The 19,468-nt window shown below is 42.5% G+C and overlaps 1 protein-coding gene across 1 annotated transcript; it reads left to right on the top strand.

The window, feature by feature from the left end:
- The first annotated feature begins 624 nt into the window (after positions 1-624).
- On the top strand, positions 625-19,021 carry Klf5 (Kruppel like factor 5). The gene is made up of 4 exons (XM_042685788.1): positions 625-1,216; positions 3,658-4,531; positions 5,716-5,775; positions 17,274-19,021. Exons 1-4 carry the CDS (start codon positions 953-955, stop codon positions 17,450-17,452), a joined length of 1,377 nt encoding a protein of 458 aa, XP_042541722.1. The 5' UTR covers positions 625-952; the 3' UTR covers positions 17,453-19,021.
- The last annotated feature ends 447 nt before the right edge of the window (positions 19,022-19,468 follow it).

The raw sequence follows: 19,468 nt of genomic DNA, 5'->3' as shown, positions 1-19,468 counted from the left end.
CATACCAAATTTTCTAAATGGATGCCTTCCCTGCTAAAGATCCAGAGGGAGGAGGGCTTTTATTTTCCTCTAACATTTACCATAGTGTCCCTAGTTTTCCGCTGAAGTCCCTTTTGCAGACTTAAAAATGTTCGCTAAACACGTCGCTAAAATTCTCCCCCTCCCCCCCCCCCCCAACGCCTTCTGGGTTTCAGCTTTTGAGTTTCAAGTCCTTGCACAACACCTAAGACGTGCAATACTTTTCTCTCTCTCTGCTCCTGGCAGAGAACAGTCCGGAGAGATCTCCCTCCACGTCTCCACCCCAGTTCCCCCTCTTCCTAGATTCCACCCGCTCCTCGGCTTCCCTCCGCCCCCCGGCTCCGCCGGCCCAATCTGTCAGAGAAGTTGTGTACAAACTGCGCGGCAGCCCTGCGCGCGAAGCTCGTGGCCCGAGGGGTGCGGTTCGGCCTGAAAGGAGGCGTGGCTTCAGGGTGACTTTCTCTCTTCTCATAGGCTAGCCTTTCCAGCCAAGAAGGCCTCGGCGCGTTCGGATTCGTAGACGTGCTGCCAGTCAGGCAGACGGGCCCCGCCTCCCCGGAGTTGGGTGAAATAGAGGCGGGCGTCAAGTGTCAGTAGTCTCGGGGCAGGTACGCGCGTTCGCAGCTCGCTGGAGGAGATCGGCGGTGGCGGGAGCGGGCTCCGGAGAGCCTGAGAGCGCGGCGGGGCGGGGCGGGGCGGGAGAAAGTGGCCGTCCGGGGGGACGTTGGCGGCTACGCGAGGCCGAGCGGAAGACTTTTGGCTTTTCGTGCGCGCCATCGAGAACCGTGCTCGCTGTTGGCCGGAGGGGTTCTGCCCGGAGCCTCCCCTCCACCCCCGCGGCCCCGCGCCGAGTTCGCCGTCCCGAGCCAGCGCGGGCTACGCGGAGAGCGTTCCCGACCCGCGCCCCGCGCCCGGAGCCGCCCCCCGACTGCCCATGGCGACGCGGGTGCTGACCATGAGCGCCCGCCTGGGACCCGTGCCCCAGCCGCCGGCCCCGCAGGACGAGCCGGTGTTCGCGCAGCTCAAGCCGGTGCTGGGCGCCGCGAACCCGGCCCGCGACGCGGCGCTCTTCCCGGGCGAGGAACTGAAGCACCCGCACCACCACCACCCGCAGGCGCAGCCCGCGCCCCCGCAGCCCCCGCAGCCGGCGCCGCCGCCCGCCGCCGGCCCGCGACTGCCGGCCGAGGAGCTGGTCCAGGTAGGAAGCGCGGCTCCCCTCGCTCCCGCCTCCTTCCCGGAGCTCGGGCGTGTCCCGCCGCTGCGACGCGCGGGCGACAGGGGCCGCTCCAGGCTGGGACGAGCGTCGGGGCGCGCCGCCCCGCCCTGCCCTCCCTCCCGGCCTGGGCACGGGGTTTCGCGGGAGAGTCGAGCACCGGGGGGCGGGGGGGACCCCGATCGGGGGTGTGTGGGGGGCGTCAGTGTGTCCCGGCGGGTCCTCCTGGCAGGGCTGGAGGGCGGTGCGGGGGGGGGGGGTGTCCGGCGCACCTGGGACGTGCCGGGTGAAACCTTGGCTCCCCCACACCCCAGTTTCCTTACATCACCCCCGCCCTCCCAGGGCCGGGGTCGGGTCGTTCCCCTTCCCACCCCCCCCCCGTGGGGTCTGATGTGGAAATGTAGATGGGGTGCGGCGGGGGATGGGGGGGGCCTCTTCTTCTCCCCCCCCACCTCCACCCGCCCCGGGGCTAAGCGATCGCGGGGCCCCGCTTGGCCAAGGAGAGTTGGGAAGCGCTGAGGTGGTACTGGAGCTCTTGTGTTTTTTTCCTTAAAAAAAAAAAAGGAAAAGACGAAAGGAGGGAGGGGAGGGAGGGAGGGAGGGAAGGCCAGGGGTGTTGTTTTTCTTCGCGTGCGCGTAAATTTCCTCCCGAGCCGCCGCGCTGAAAGCTGGCAGTTGGCTTTACACTTGCCCGGCAGCCGAATTAGAGCAACCGCCTGTTTCTCTCGCCCCCGCACGGGAGTCAGAGAGCCCAGAAAAAACTTGCCGGGACTTTCAGCTTGTCCCAAGCAAGGAGGCGAAGAAGGGGCGGGGGGGGGGGGGGGGGGAGAAATTGGAAACAGACCCACATGCAAACAGCTGGAAGAGCTAAAATCAGAAACCACTAACCGCCGCCGGAGCACAGTGCACGAAAAGGGTTTTTCGTCCGGTTTATTTGCAGACGCTTCACGACGTAGCTCCTTGGTAGATCAAGTCGTGGGGTGTTCGTCCGTTCCCCCTCCTCTCCCCCCCCCCCCGCCCCGCGCCCGCGCCTGGGTTGGAGGGGTGGGTGGATGGGGGGGGGTCGCTGCGCTGGGAGAGGACAGAGGCATTTGTCAGAGAGGTTCCTACTCACATGACCACACGGCGTTGATCTTTTTATTTTTAAATCGTGTGTATCCGGGAAATCCCGTCCTCATCCACCCGCATGAGTTGACGGTAAGGTCCGAGAATAAACGCTTGAAATTTTAGGAGCAAAACAGGACTGTCTCATTCACTGGAGCGAGGAGCCCCTGGCTCCTAGGTAATGCGAGCTATTCCATTCCATTTTACTCGGGTTTTGGTTTTCCTTTTGAAATTTCCTTTTCATGGCTGGGGGCTGGAATGAAGATTATATCCTAGGAGAGGAGAATGTCGTTAAAAAAAGACTGAGACAACTTGTTAGGAGCGAGGCGAGGACCTTACAAATCACTGGGAACTGTGTAGTGATTTGAATGTGACAGTTGTCTTGGGGACACCAAGAAGGTGAGGGATGACTGGGCTTTTTACAGAGTAGGGGGGAATGTAGCATTGGCCCACTGAGAAGGGCCTGATAAATGCTTTACTGATGACTGCGCTAGCTTAGGGCAGCCTCTCCCCACCCACGGACTTCCTAGCACCAGTCTACCAAGGGAGTGATTTTTCCCTTAGGTAATTAAAGATCTGTTGTAGATAGATATATGAATAGAAACATTTCATTATCATATTAACCAATTACAGAATCTGCTGGTTTAAAAAAAATCAACATTTAGCTCAAATGTTGAATGCGAAATTGTTTTGTTTTGGTGGGTACTAGGGTTTGCCCAACACATTGCGTTTAAATTTCCGTTGAATGAGAAACAAGAGAAGGCAGGAAAATAGGCAAAGGATGTTTTATAGTTGATATTTTGGAAATACCTAGGCAAGCCAAAACCAAAAAAAGGAAACAACAAAAATTTTTTCAAAGGTTTGCCTAGCTTTATATATAAGCTGTAGAGCACGTTAAATTTCACTTTGTGACATGAGTAGAATTGAGCTAGTTTGGCAAGACTTCCATACTATACTTGAATTGCACACTAACTGCGCGAAGGGCAGGCTGCCCCCTTGCACCGGGTAGAGACTTTATTTTTACATCAGAAGGGGCAGTGCTTTTTTTTTCTTTTTCCTGGTTTGTCTCTTTGTCTGAGGTCGATGTGTGGAGCGATTTTTACCCAAGAGTGCCATTCAGACTTTCGTAAGCTTCTGGTGACCCAATAATTACACAATTGACAAAATACATGTAAACCTGATATGTTGGTAAGCAACACGTAGAGGCGCTCGCCTGAGAACTTGACTCAGGAACATTGCTGGTAACTTCTGGGGAGCCCCACTTGTCCTTCCTGAGCTCAGACCAGGTGGATTATGCGTGTTTGTCTCTCTTTCTTTTTCAGACAAGATGTGAAATGGAGAAGTATCTGACGCCTCAGCTTCCTCCACTTCCAGTAATTCAAGAGCATAAAAAATATAGACGAGACAGTGCCTCAGTCGTAGACCAGTTCTTCACTGACAGTGAAGGGTTACCTTACAGTATCAGCATGAACGTCTTCCTCCCAGACATCACTCACCTGAGAACTGGCCTCTACAAATCCCAGAGACCGTGCGTATCTCACATCAAGACAGAACCTGTTACCATTTTCAGCCACCAGAGTGAGACGACTGCCCCTCCTCCGGCCCCGACCCAGGCCCTCCCTGAGTTCACCAGTATATTCAGCTCACACCAGACCGCAGCTCCAGACGTGAACAACATTTTCATCAAACAAGAACTTCCTACACCAGACATTCATCTATCTGTCCCTTCCCAGCAGGGCCACCTGTACCAGCTACTGAATACACCGGATCTAGACATGCCCAGTTCTACAAACCAGACAGCCGTAATGGACACCCTTAACGTTTCTATGTCAGCTGCCATGGCAGGTCTTACCACACACACCTCTGCTGTTCCGCAGACTGCAGTGAAACAGTTCCAGGGCATGCCCCCCTGCACATACACAATGCCAAGTCAGTTTCTTCCCCAACAGGCCACTTACTTTCCCCCATCACCACCCAGCTCAGAGCCTGGAAGTCCCGATAGACAAGCAGAGATGCTCCAGAATTTAACCCCACCTCCATCCTATGCTGCTACAATTGCTTCTAAACTGGCAATTCACAATCCAAATTTACCCGCCACCCTGCCAGTTAATTCACAAAACATCCAACCTGTCAGATACAACAGAAGGAGTAACCCCGATTTGGAGAAACGACGTATCCACTACTGTGATTTTCCTGGTAGGTGGCCTTAACTGGTTCAAGCATCAGTTTGAAATTGTGTTTGTGTGTGTGTATGTATTTGTTAACCAGACCTTACATTTTTACATAGAGAAGTGCATTTGACGGACGGTTAAAAGCAGACCGAGTTAGAGTCCCTTCCTTCCTTCCTTCCTTCCTTCCTTCCTTCCTTCCTTCCTTCCTTCCTTCCTTCCTTCCTTCCTTCCCTTCCTTTCCTTCCTTTCCTTCTTTCTGTTCATTTTCTTTTGGTGGTGGTAAGAGTTGAACCCAGGGCCTTGAAAACCTCCTATTGTTCCATATCCCATTTCTGTTTTTTTTTTTTTACCCTGGTATGAAACCAGTTTTTTGGGGGGAGGAGTTGTAGAACATTCTAAAAAAAAAATAGGAACAAGTTACCTTGGATTTTTTTCTCCCACTTCAATAGTAAATGACTGTTTTAATTACATTTAATGGAGTTTTTTAAAAAAGAAAACTAATAAATTTTATTAAGTTCTAAATTAAGTGCCCTGGACATAGATTCAGTAGGGGAAAACAATGTGAGATGCTGAAGTGTTGTAGGCTTCTAGCTTGTGGTTAGTACAAGACTCTCCAGGATAAATTTAAGGATGGTTTCCATAGTATATTTTAGTTCTTCAGTAAGATATGGAACCCCAAATTGTAAATTGATTGCAAGTAAGGAATATGCCCCAAGTTGCTAGTGTAAGCTGGTTTATGATTAATATCAGGCATAATTTATTGACTGGTACATGATATGGCATGACGTGCTAAATGAAAAAGTATGGAAAATTATAGTCATCTCAGATAATGGTTTAGCACTGTCAACTCCACATCCATTAAAATTTAAACTAAAAACATATACTATAATAGCTTTTAAGTCTCGAAAGTATGTATTACTAGTAAAAGCACCTACTGAAATATAAACACAAATTTTCCATTTGTCTTTTGGATCCATTACCTGTATTCTTTCTTCCCTACGAATGTGATAGATAAATAATCACTTTATGCCTTTAATAAGGTAATGGGCACCTGCTCCGTAAGTCTTAAAACTGGAGCTTCCAATATTTCATCTAGCATGAGAGATTCCATCTTTAAAGCCAGATTTTAAACACTGAATCATCAAATGTAAAGCTTTCAAAAGGATCTCCGAAATGACAAGCTGTTCCTCCTCTGCTTCTTTATTTTAGGTTGCACAAAAGTTTATACAAAGTCTTCTCATTTAAAAGCTCACCTGAGGACTCACACTGGTATGTAATTTTCTTGTTAATTCTTTGAGTTGTGTAAATAGTGTAAGTGGTATTCATCTTTTTAAAAGCCAACACATGTTTGATCTCTTCTTTCTTCTGTCAACTTATTTTTTAATGGCCTACCTTTCTCAGCGCTGGCTGTGGGGCTCAAAATTCAGTTCCTTGAGAAAGCCCCGCTCAGGGAAGGCAGATGCTCTCCCGCTCCGCCCCCTTCTCCCTCACTGCTTTGCCCAGTCACCTCATGTAGAATCAGTTACCCAAAACATAAACAGCAATGTTTACTAAGGAGTTTTAACACTCTAATGGCAATGCTATTTTTGTCTTGAAAGAAAGGGGAAAAATTCTCCTAGGTAAATTAGTTTGCTTCAATAAAGCCGCTCAAACATGAAAATACTTTCTACTTAGCATGTGCACAGCATAACTGCTTAAAAACATAACTTGAAAATGTTTGTTACTTAGCATGTTTGCTATGCTTCATGAAAGGTAGGCCAGAAATTGTAAGGTATTTCAAATAGTGTTACGGTTTAAAAGTGATACCACACCCTCTGATCCAGCCCCAACTTGATGTGTTTGAGACTGTTCTCTTTATTCTAGCTTACATTTCACCCTTGTTTAAAACATGCTTATAAGGTTATGCTTCTAATTTTATAACTATTTGTGTGGTTAAATCGATAGCCATCTTTTGAGAGCTTTGGAATTTTAAAAGTTTATATCAGAACCCATTTTAAGATAAAATGTATGCTACATACTTTGCGTTAAAGGGCTTCACATATATTTTCAAATATATAGATGGTTACAATTTGTGTTTTTTGCCTTAAAAAAAAAGATAACCTTAAAGGAAGGAATTTAGATATAATGCGATTGTACTGTTTTCCTCAATAAATACAGCCTTACCTATAGTTCAAAGGATAAGTTTGCTATTAAAGGCAGTGACCTAGCAAAATGTATTATTCCATCATTGCTATGGAAACCAAAGTATTCAACAGTTCCTTTGAATGGGTGGTTGGATTAGTGTGAGGACTTGAATCTCCCCAGGCTAGATGTTACTATGGAAATTGAGTTTTGATAAATGAAGTAGTTATCTCTAACTGCTACATTAAAAAGTAAAAGCCTTTGAACAAAGGTCAGTGCTGAGATAGGGCCCTGGGAGGAATATGGTTGCAGACATTCTGTATGCATGTCAGGAAGTATTGCTTGATACCCAACAATAAACAAGTGGCATCAACTGCAATGATAGATACAGGGAGCTTTTGAGAATCTGATTTTAAACAAAGACCCCTCTCCCGCATTTATCTAAGAAATGAATGGCTTGCTTTGGCCGGAGGTTTTTACACAAATGGATTACATAAAAGAAAAGATCCTATATAGGCAACCCCAGGTAGAAATTGTGTTTACAGTTAAGTGCCCATTAAAGAATTTTAGGTCTAATGAAAACTTTTGAAGTTTTCAAAATACAAATGACAGGTGCCAGGATAAGAATCTCATGTAACTATGCAAAAATCATCCTCTGACAGACTAGGAGTTGTATTAGGAAAGCGTTGCAAATGGTTTTTTAATCTTGAGTTTTTGATCCAGGGGACATGGATATAACTTAGAACTATTGTTTTTCTCTTTTGGAAGGCCTTGAAGCTGGAGATAGGAAGGGTAGGGTTAAAGTCCGATAATAAAAGAGGAGCACAATTGCATATAAGGATGTAATCAGCTGCTTATTGCAGGGATGTAGTCAGGCCATATCTAAATAGCCTTTCAACCCCTGTCGGGGTTTAGTGTGCTGAATACTTGTACCTGGGATTCTGGAACTTGACCTGCTGGCAAAGAAATTTAATAGTGGGCTGTCTTAACAATGTTCCTACTAATAAAAGCAAACTAAAAAGAGGACCTAGGCCTGCTTTGGGTCCCATGCATCGACTTTTTCACCTGCTCATAAATATTGTGGCCTTCAACATCTAGTGAGTGAGCATGTAATCCAGTTTAATAAAGTTTTGTTTGATAGTCTTTCAAATGCCTTGGGGAGTGTTGGTGCCAGACTCACTCATCTGGCTAAACCCGTTCTTGGGTAATCATAGAGCATTGAGGTTGTTTTCTCCTCATTTCTAGTTTCTAGACAATGCCTCTTAAAATTACCTGGCCTCTCTCATTGCATCCTCCCCACCCCGCCCGTTTGTCAGTGACTATCCAAACCAGCAAAGGCTTGCTTTTTCTTTCTTTTTTCTTTGAAGGCCCAGGAAGATGAAACAGTTTTTCATCTCTAATAGCATTTTTTTCCTGCTTCCTCCCCCCCCCCCCATCTCCCCCCCTTTCCCTGCCCTGCTTCCAACTTATACAGCTATTAGTAAGCTTTAAAGGCTATATGGCAATGTTGATCTTTTATTTGATGACACAAAAGGAATTATTCGGTATAAATGACTGCCATTTTGCTGGTAGAATGTAAAGCGCCCCAGCATTTCTTTGGAAAATAATTAGAAGTGCCTTAAAATGTCAAGTTACCGTATGTTTTAAAAATGATCTAAGAAATTATAACTACATCCTTCTGCATTGTTTAATTACTTATTCTGGAGTTTTTACATTGAAAATGATTCTTTAACTTGGATTGCAAACTGACCTTAAGCAAATAGTCTTTCCAAATCAGAACATTTTCTTTTTAACTGGGGAAAAAAGAATTAAAAGAAATTGTTTTCTTAAGTTATAGATATCATATATTCAAGTTTTTTAAAGTGCAGATATTTTTATTTCTTTATTTGGAAGCCATACATAGATATATAAAGTTGTGTCTTTTGGGCGCTAGTGGCTCATGTCTGTAATCCTAGCTACTCAGGAGACTGAGATCTGAGGATCTGGTTTGAAGCCAGCCAGAATAGGAAAGTCCATGAGACTCTTAATCTCCAGTTAACAACCAGAAAACTGAAAGTGATGCTGTGGCTCAAAGTGGCAGTGTTATCCTTGAACGCAGAAAGCTCAGAGACAGTGCCCAAGCCCTGAGTTCAAGGACCACAACTGACAAAAAGGAAAAAAAAAAGGTCTTCTTTGTATGGTCAGACAAAAGACTTGAGACATAATTTATCCTTATGCATGGAGAAATTATATTTCACGTGTGGCTATATATGTAAACTAGCACATACTGACAGGTCTGTACTTAATTTTACATGGGTGAGTGGGTGTTTGTAGGTGTTATTCGTAGTGTGCATGTACCATATTTATCATGCCTCTATTGGAAATAGTTATATCTGCTTCCAAGCAACAACAGTGTCAAGTGGTATGTTTTGAAATCAAAATGTTTGTGCTTTTGGATAGCATTTAGTTAAACCTCTCATTGAAATTCTCATTTCTTATTACGTATCTAAGAGGCTATACGCATTCTGTCATTTTTGAAATTGGCCCCAGGCACCTTTTTAAGTCAGTAAGATTGATAAATTATTTCTGCAACTCTTACTGGATTTAATTAATTTTTTTAAAATTGTTGTTGCTGAGGGATCAAACCCAGAACCTGGGGGGCATGCTAGGCAAGTAACCTACCACTAAGCTACATTCTTGGTCTCTTTTCCATAAATTTCACAGTGAAGACATTTTCTCAGCTTTCTGGAACAGGGCAGAAAGCTAGCAGTGAATAGAGAAAAGTCAGCAGCAGCATATTCACTTGGCACAAGTGGCCTCACCCACACGCGTAGTTTCACAGTCGTCTTTTGATTGTTTTGTACCTACCGATCATTTTGTACCTACCGCACTTTACCAAAGGAAACACTCTCACCAGAAAGATTAACATAGGTACACAAAAATGGATTGAGAAGAGCATTGCATTTAAGGTTCCCTGTTTAAGAATTACATTAAGTCTTAGAAGGAATTTTAGCCAGAGCTTACTTGCAAAGGAGTGAATCCCTGTCGTTTTCCTTACTTTATTTCCTAGCAACATTCGTAAGTAAGATGATTCTATGCCTACTTTGAAAATACAGAATCCCTCCTTGAAGTTGTCATTTTAGTTAGTGGTTAGGTACTAAAACATCCTTGGGTCTAAATATTTCTGGTCTCTTCTGCTCCAAGCTCAATTTATCCGTTGACTGTGTATAAGTATAGATGTTGTTGTCAAAATATTGATATTATTGACACTAGGGTATTTATTTTTCCTTATACTTCTCTAATGAAAGGTATAGTCATAATATGAGCGTAGATCCTCATTATTTTCTCCCTTTAAACTACAAAATAGGAGTGAAAGCATTTAACGAAAGCACTAGGAAGAATTTATTTTCAGGCCTTCATGGATGGAGATCATAGTTAGGATCTAGAATCAATGTTGGTTTAATTTGTCTATGAGAGTTTAAAAATAGGATCTAGAATCAATATTGGTTTAATTTGTCTATGAGAAGTTAAAAAATTATTATTATAAAGGTGATATAGTTATTACAGTTACATAAGTATGGCAAAGAGTACATTTCTTCTTGAATGATGTCACCCCTTCCCTTGTTTTCTCTTGTAGCATTTAGTGCTCACTTAGAAAATCTGGTTAAAAGTTTCATGTTTAGCCTTACCAGGCAGGGTATGAACATAGTTGACATTTTGTTTTCACTTGCCACTTTAAAATACATTTTCTATACTGACAAATTACAGGCTTTTTTTCCTTTTATTTATTTTTTAAAGTAGTGGCTTAAAGAGACCTGGTGGTTCAGACCCCAGGAAAGGTATTTATGAGCCAGAAAGCTTAGGAACAATTTTTTTTAATGACTCACTGGGAAGATTAAACTTTGCTTCTGAGACTTGTTTCATCTGAAAAACATTTACATAGGAGGTTGATTAAACATTGTTTTGAGATGATAATGCTTATCAAAGGTTAAGAAGTATAATTTGATTCAGCAAACGTTTTTTTCATCCCCCCCCCTTTTTTTTTGTGCGGAGAATCCAGAGATGAAATAATCTCCTCTTAACCCTTTGGGTTTTAAACTAGTGGGGGAAGCTAGTTCCTACGTAGATGAAATAGAATTGCTGGGTGGAAACAACTATCAGCCAGCCCCGTGGTGGTCTAAAGAATGGAGAGTAATGTTGCTTTTTCTCAAGTTATATATTGCCCAAGAATTTTATTTGGCAGATATTTTTAGAATTTAGTAGCTGTTTACTTCATCAAGTAAACATCTTTTCTGGTGAAAGATTAGAAAGAAAGTAATGTCCTACTTGAGTCGAAGAATCTCTCCATCACAGCGTTCCTCTTCTGTCAGACTGTATTATTTATATTCCAGGATCTCACAACTCTTATTAAGGACGAGGTACTGTTTTAAAAGTGCACAGTAGGTTACTTACAAACAAACATTGACTCAGAAGAATAAGTATATTCTATCTTTTATAAATACAGAATTACATAAAAGAATAAAATATATTTCCTGTGGGCTCCTTCCTAAAATGGCTAACCCTCAGGAGTAGCCGTGGGATCCACTATGTGATAATCTTGTCACATGGAAACTAAAGGGAAGGGCATTGATCCTGACTCATTCAGTGCTGAGCAAAATGGAAAGACGGAATGTTTCTTAAAAGAAAGAAAAAAGAAAGAGAAAGGTAAAATATTCCGTTGAAAGTTTACTCTTTCTTTTTGGTAAGTTAGTTTGGGATCTTATTACCAAGAAAGCGAATCAGTGTTGTGTTTTTGTCAGGCAATTAAAAAATTGGTGTTTCATTTCATTAACCCTGTTAAGGTTTGTATTTGGAAAAGTAGCCATAGAGCTCAAAGGCAATAGCGCATATACTTGTAATCCTAGCTACTCTGGAGGCTGACAAATGAGGATTGAGGTTCAAAGCTAGCCTGGGCTTTGACAAATCTGGGAGGCACTTTTCAATTAACTAGCAGAAAGCCAGAAGTTGGAAGACTAGCTCAAATGGTAGAGTGCCAGCTTTGAGCAGAAAAGGCTGAACAAGAGAGTCCAATTCCCAGACCCTAGTACTTGCACCAAAAAAGAAAAGAAAAAAAATAAAGAAAATGTATCCAAAGTTCATGAGTGTAGAGAGAGGCTCACTATACTGGAATGTAGACTACCAGTGTATGCACACCCCCCCCCCCCCCCCCACTACTGTCTTTGACCTGTACTCCTGGCCTCAGAACTTCTTGGTTTTCTTCAAGTCTATTCCACTTCTGCAAAAGAAAATGTATCCTAGAGTTTTTATTTTAATCCCTGTACAACTTGAAGGGTGGGGAAGAATTTATTTGAATTTTTTTTTCTTCCAAAGGGGGGGAAAAAATTCTTACCTAAATATATGCATTTATTCAGATTAACTTGGGCGGTCCTAGGCAGGGTGAAGCTCCACATTCGCCTCCTGTGCCTTGTTTTCATGAAAACCACCCAGAGGCTGGCCAAGCACAAGACTGGTTCTGAGACATTAGGAAAAGCAAGGCAGCACTGCAGGGTCAATAAGATGATCCCGGTGCTGGGGAACATGAAGAATCGTCAGAGGAGCACAAGCACAACCATTTGAGCCTTCATGCCTAGGCTTGAACCCAGGGCCTTGTGTGTGGCAAGCACATGTTGTGCCGCTGGTCCAGGGTCCCCAGCCTGGTTCAGAATAAGTAAGTGACCGCAATACACACAAAGGACATGACAAGAGGTTTTCTAGAAGAGGTACAATGAATTCGATTTTAATGAAAACGATAAACAGAATTGAGGTGACAAAGAAGGAAGTTTCTTAATATATCCCTTAACATTACTTTGATCACAGTGGGCCCCTTGCTGCCAAGGGTTCTATATATAGTAAATGTTAGACTGACTTTTAAGGTGAACCTTTTCCTGTTTCAAGTGCATTGAGCTCTAGTAAAATTGTTTTGAGTGGAAAATCACTGGCATGGATATGTGAAGATAGGAATTAATGAGGCATCATCATCATCATCATCCTACTTTACCGATTTTTCTCAATCTAACTCATATCCCATGTTTTCCCTTCAGTGTTTTCTGTTTTTTTCCCCTTTTGTTTATTAGAAGCAAAATCCCAATTATTGAGATCCTAATTTCAGAAACTAAATTCCTGAAGTCTGATGATGGGCAAATACACTTCTTTGAGGCCGAGCAGAGATCATTTCTTTGGTTTTGCAAGGCATTTAGTGAGGCTACAGATGATTCTTTTTGTCTTTATCAAATGCTATTAATTTGATTGTATTGTATCTAGAAGAAAACCGATGTGTAAATTTGCCATTAATATAAAAAAATTATCTAATGTAATTATTCTAAGAGAAATGTTTTCTTCTGTGATTTTCTTTTTTCCTTTTGTGGTGTTGGGAATTGAACCCAGGGCCTAGGGTCCTGTGCATGCTGGATAAGCACTCTACCTCTGAGCTACATCCCTGGCCTACTTTTTTTTTTTTTGTTATTTGTTTTTTTTGTTAGAAGAGTGGATGTAGAACATCCTAGGGAATGGACTTGGTATGAATCTATTGACTATGTTCAGCAGAGCAGAGAAACCTCCTATTACATTGTGGTTGTTCAAAAGTCTTTCCCCCCCCCCCCCCATCTGCTCATCAGAAGAAAATAGATCTGTTTTAGCTTCTTGCTAAAGGTTTTTTGAATGCCTCACAAACATTCTGCTAATACACTGAAATTTTACCTAGTCTAGGAAAAATGAACTTTCAGACGGGTAAGTATGGATGGCTGACAGATAACTAGCATTGTATATAGTTTGCAGGATCCCCCAGTGTTCAAGATACGGGGCTCCAGGGATAACTTGGCTCACCTAGGGTGTGAACTGGGCCTCACATGCAGGGTTTAAGGGCTGCCATGAGTCCATTAAAGCCATTTATTCCTTACCTTCTGAGTGGCTTTAGAATCTCAAGTAAAATTGAGCAATATGTATGTCTTTGAATCATTCAAAGAATGTATTAGTGTTTGCTAATGGGAGTGATGGAAGTGAGACATTGGAGAGGCATGGCAGGCCAGGATATTCTTTTTTTTTTTTTCTTTTTGTTAGTCGTGGGGCTTGAACTCTAGGACTGGGCACTGTCCCTGAGCTCTTCAGCTCAAGGGGAGCGCTCTACCACTAACTTGAGCTATGGCGCCACTTCCAGTTTTCTGGTGATTAATTGTAGATAAGAGTCTCACGGACTTTCCTGCCCGTGCTGTCTTTGAACTGTGATCCTCAGATCTCAGCCTCCTGAGTAGCTAGGATTACTGACATGAGCCACCAAGCTAGGATTACAGACATGAGCCACCAGAGCCTGGCCTGCCCAGGCTTCTTAATGTGGAGCTCCGGTCTTAGCCTCTCAGTCACCCAGAGGCTGTATTAATTGAGACCAGAAGTCGCAACTCTGGGACATGCTCAGTGGAGCTTCTTCCTTTTCACTCCTAATGTTTCTCCTCCTACTACATTTTAATAAAAATATTCATGGCCTCATCAACGTGGGTAATAAGTAAGTTTAACTGGGACTTTTTTTTCCTCAAAGGTTAAGGATTCGCAGCAAACTATGCCTATGGTTTTAACGTAGACAAAGCATGTGCATGCTTTATTTGAGATAAAGCTGAAGATTCTTTTCCATTGCTGAACAAGTTTGTCACTTCTTTTTTTTTTTTTCCTCTTTGCCTTTGGAAAGTTTCACATTAACAGCATGAGAACTTAAAAATACAGTTGATGTTGAAAGAGCTTAACTAAATATTTTAAATTGGTGGTGTTGGAAAGAGATCCTGTAAAAATCCAATTAAACTTTTGAAAGCCCTATCCTGTTGAAATATAACTTGAAGGAAGTGAGTTTGGTTTCCCAGAAGTACTGTGCATAGTGTTTCTGGCTGAGGAAAAAAGGCTTCTACTCTGCTGTTTGGCTAGAAATTGGGTACCAGCTTCCTCTACAATGTTTTACTTGAACAGTGTTGACAAACTTGAACAAATCCCATAGAAACTGCCCCAAGTGGGGAATAGTTGTCTTGCTTTTATAGTAAGACTTGGCCCCAGAAACCAGGGCTCCAGACACTGGTTGTATTCTTGGCTAAATAACCCATAGATTATTATTGCAAGCAAAACCCCAAATGTTTTAGGAACTTTAATGGCTACCGTATTTCAACCAATCAGTAAAGTAAATTAAAAAATAGTGGTTCAGTTTATTACTTCCTAGCCAGTAAAAATAGTGAACAAAAAGAGTCTAGTGTCCCCTGTTTCTTAAATAAACTGCAATTCAGTTCTCTTGCTATTTTAGTTATTAAAGTCAAAAGACTTGGGGCTCTTTAGGAAGTTTTTTCCCCTTGCCTCAGACATCAGAAATAAGTCTTTTTTTTCCCCTACTAAATAAATGCAAAGTATTTAAGGAATATGTTTGTTTCATTGCGTAATGTCCACAAGAAACAAATATTTCTGTGTAGAATTTTTCTGTTTGGCTTACATTTGTGATCAGAATAGCTATGATCAGAACTAAAAATGTATTAAATATATCCGAAGTGAAGTTAAGCAAAATGAAAGTGGGTTGTCTCTTATGTTACTTAAAAGGTCAAGTGTATTAGTTTAACCTTCTTCACAATTTACTATGAGGAAGGACAAATCCAGAATTGAGATATCCATCCTATTTAGGGATAAAAGGTCTTGCTGTATAGCCTTATGTTTGCCTCAAACTCATGATCTATTGCTTCAGTCATCCAAGTGCTGGGATTATAGATTTGTACCACTACATGCAGCAGAGATGGCACATTTTAAAATGCAGTGACAGGAACCCAAAATGGAATTAAAAATAAATGTGCATTAGGTCAGCACCAGAAGAAAGGGAGAAGACAGGTAGCTGTGGGTGCAGAATCATCAGAAGTGAGATGAAATCTCCTGAGAAATAATTGGCACCAACTTCACACAGCCAATTCTAGCCCCTTTTCTTTTTTTTTTTATTGTGAAAATACTGTACAGAGGGGTTACAATTACATGAGCAAGATAATGAGTACATTTCTTATCAAGTATTGTAGCCTCCTTTGTTTCCCCTTCCCATCCCATCCTCCCCCTGCCTCCCCCCCCCACTCAACCCTCCTCTTCCCCCCACTAAAGTTGTAAAGTTCGTTTCCGACATACGACTTACATGTCTCATTGTTGCAATGTAGCCCCTTTTCTTTCTTTCCTTCCTTCCTTTCTCTTTCTCTCTTTCTTCTTTCCTTTCTTTCTTCCTTCCTTTCTCTCTCTCTCTCTCTCTTTCTTTCTTTCTCTCTCTCTCTCTCTTTCTTTCTTTCTCTCTCTCTCTCTTTCTTTCTTTCTTTCTTTTCCCCCTGTAGGATTTCTGAGTTTTAGTGGTTATTGGGATAGTAAAATTACACTGATCGGGTCATGTGGAAACTCAGATGTATGGGTCATGTCTTTTAGAATTTAGGTTCATTTGGGTAATTAATTCTACAGAAGTGTTGAGCAAATCTGAGGTTCTTCCTTTTCAGAACAATGTTTCGAGGAAGTCAGGGAACAAGTACTCAGGTGAACCATTCAGATCTTTCAATATGCAAATCATCAGCAGCAGAACTAGTTCAGTTAGAACGAAGTTTTGAGGTACATACAGGGAAGTAGATAATTTTAAATAGGATTGATTCTAAAACAACAAATTAAGACTAAATTAATACTAAGTTGTGAACATTCTGCAGCAAGGAAACTTGGGGGAACACTAAAAATAAGACAAATTGTAGGTAAAGGGGTTTAAATATGGATTCATCATGGAAGGACAGGGCTAAGGACTTTTAGGTGGTTTTACATGTACATTTGATTTAATTCACAGTTGTTTTGGAACCGAAGCATGCTGGTTCTGTGCCTAGACCATAAGACCTGATTATGATGATTCTTCATGATCTTTTGGGTGCAATATTTGACCAAAAATAATTTAACATCAGCAAATGAATCGTCTGTTTACCAATGTGAATTCAGCACTAACCAGACTTGTGGTCTGATGGACTTTACTAAGTAAATACTAAATGCATAAAAAAAGTTTTACGGCCAATCTGCTCAAGAAGTATTCTAGTTTTGTTTTCCTTCTGTCTGCAAAAAAGGGGGTGAATGTATGTGTCCTTGTGAATTAGAGATATTAAAATGAGAATGGCTGATAGTAAATTGGGGGCCATGGTTGGTATGCTGAGTTGCTGTGGTGCCTAGAATTCACCGTGGGGGTGGTCCCATCACCCCCATGTTGTCTTCCCTGGCCCAGTAGCCTTTTACTCCTATGGTAATTGGGGTTGGTTTATGTTGAAACCCTATATGCACAGTGATCGAGCCCCCGGCTCCCAACTGGTCTGATCATTTCATGGACTTTGGCTGCTGCAGCAGTCTATAAAAAGAACCCCGAAGTGTTTTGCATTTGCCCCCAGTGCCTGTTCCCCAAAGACACATAAGGATGGTTTTCTTTCTGTAACTCAAGGTTCTATATCATCCTGAGCTGACCTTTCCCTAGATGCCTGGGGTGGTGGGTGTGTAATAGTAATTTCCTTCGTTTGGCTCATGACAGTAAAGCTCAGCTCGCCCTGTGGTACCAGTGATGTGGCATGATGTGATGATGATGTCTGGCGCCCCGGCAGCCTCCTCACACGCTTTGTTCCTCCTCACAGGTGAGAAGCCCTACAAGTGCACCTGGGAAGGCTGTGATTGGAGGTTCGCCCGCTCGGACGAGCTGACCCGCCACTACCGCAAGCACACGGGTGCCAAGCCCTTCCAGTGCGCCGTGTGCAACCGCAGCTTCTCGCGCTCCGACCACCTGGCGCTGCACATGAAGCGCCACCAGAACTGAGAACTGAGCGCCCGGAGGCGGAGGCGCGGGCCCCGCCGGCCCCGGCTCAACTCCACACTAACTATTCCTATAAAAGAGAGAACGAAATACTGGAAAATGTATATTTTGTATATTTGAGAAAACAGGGAATACATTGTATCAATACCAAAGTGTTTGGCTGTTTTCAGAGTCTGGAATGCTGGCTGTGAACGCAGGTTTCATCTCACACAGGCAGCCACGCGCGAGCGTGGGCCGGGGTGGAGGGAGGGGCACGCGCGTGTGTTCGAGGCTGGGCACCCTCGTTCTTCGCGACAGTGTTTAGTAAATCAAGTTTCAGTCACCGGAAGGATGGAGCGGGATGTCAAGATTTTTACTTGACGTGGAATAATTTCTTCCTCAATATTGGATAATTCCTTAGAGGTGAGGTACGCACTGTACCTGGCAATTCACAAATAGCCATTGAACAAATACTTTTCTTTTTATATGAGTTGCCTATATTTGCTATTGAAAATTTTGTAAATAAGCAAATCAGCTTTATAGGTTTATTACAAGTTTTTTAAGGTTCTTTTTGGGGGCGGGGAGGGAGTCACACTTCTTTCAAAAATAACCATGAATACATTTACAAATAGCATTTGGGGGTCGGAGAACCTCTCCAAATATTACCAAATTCAGTTCTTTGGGGAAAGGAATAATCATTCAAATGAGTTTTAGAAAGGAAATCTCATGCACTGATTAAAGCAGGATTATTTTAAATATGGAAGATGTTTTATATGAATTATAAATTCAAGCTTCAAAATCGTTACAGTATACAAAAGTTAAACCTCACAATAAGCTAAATACAGTATCGGTTTTTGTTTTTGTTTTTTTCCAGAAGGACATGTGCTTTTCACATAGAAACATTGAATTTATGACGCAGTTTTCGTATCCTGAGATGCTTGTGCAGTACTGTTGGTTAAATGACAATTTATGTGGAATTTGCATGTAATATACAGTGAGACACAGTAATTTTATCTGAATTACAGTGCAGTGCAATTAGCTGTTAATACTGACTCAGTGTCTGCCTTTAATATCAATGATAGGTTGAAAGCTTAAGAAAGCAAGCGCTATTCCATATATGCAATAGAAAATAGTAATGTGATGTCCACGCTGTTAACCAAAGGGCAGAATAATAAGCAAAATGCCAAAAGGGGTCTTAATTGAAATGAAAATTTAATTTTGTTTTTAAAATATTGTTTATCATTATTTATTTTGTGGTAATATAGTAAGTTTTTTTAGAAAACAATTTTCATAACTTGGTAAATTATAGTTTTGTTTGTTAGAAACGTTGCTCTTAAAACGTGTAAATAGACAACATGGTGTAAATAATTTTGTAAGAGGCTTCAAAATGTTTATACGTGGAAACGTACCTACATCAAAAGCATAAAATCGGTTGCTGTTTTGCTTCTTTTTTTCCCTCTTATTTTTGTATTGTGGTCATTTCCTATGCAAATAATGGAGCAAACAGCTGTATAGTTGTAGAATTTTTTGAGAGAATGAGATGTTTATATATTAACGACAATTTTTTTTGGAAAATAAAAAGTGCCTAAAAGATTTATGTTGTCCCTTTCTTTACCTACCATAGTGAAGAAACTTGGGTCTGATGAAGGTAGCTGATAATGAACACCAACTCCGATGCGTTCATAGGAAGAGCATGTTGAACTATGGTGGGGTGTGCCTGTGATCCCAGCATGTAACATAAGAGGATGGGCTAAAAGCAGCTTCAGCTCTAAGACCTGTGTCAAAACAACAACAATATATTAAGATAGAAGGCAGAAGAAGGAGGCTTTTTTTTTTTTTTTTACTTAGTTTTAGGCTTTTTTTTTTTTTTTGGGGGTCTGGTTGTGGGGCTTGAACTCTGGGCCTGGGCACTGTCCCTCAGCTCTTCAGCTCAAGGCTAGTGCTCTACCACTTGAGCCACAGCGCCACTTCCGGCTTTTTTCATTTTGCTTATGTGGTGCTGAGGAATCGAACCCAGGGCCTCAGGCATGCAAGGCAAGC

This window comes from Dipodomys spectabilis, unplaced genomic scaffold (genome assembly GCF_019054845.1).
Source record: "Dipodomys spectabilis isolate Male_0828 unplaced genomic scaffold, ASM1905484v1 ptg000095l, whole genome shotgun sequence".
NCBI lineage: Eukaryota > Metazoa > Chordata > Mammalia > Rodentia > Heteromyidae > Dipodomys > Dipodomys spectabilis.
Note: the sequence above shows the minus strand (reverse complement) of the source record. Positions and strands in the feature narration are given on the sequence as shown.

Bases quoted from the DNA above. Each gene is read 5' to 3' on its own strand.
- Klf5 (XM_042685788.1), top strand. From the start codon at position 953: ATGGCGACGCGGGTGCTGACCATGAGCGCCCGCCTGGGACCCGTGCCC. The intron at 1,217-3,657 runs GTAGGAAGCGCG...TTTCTTTTTCAG, and splicing joins CGGCCGAGGAGCTGGTCCAG to ACAAGATGTGAAATGGAGAA. The intron at 5,776-17,273 runs GTATGTAATTTT...TCCTCCTCACAG, and splicing joins TCACCTGAGGACTCACACTG to GTGAGAAGCCCTACAAGTGC.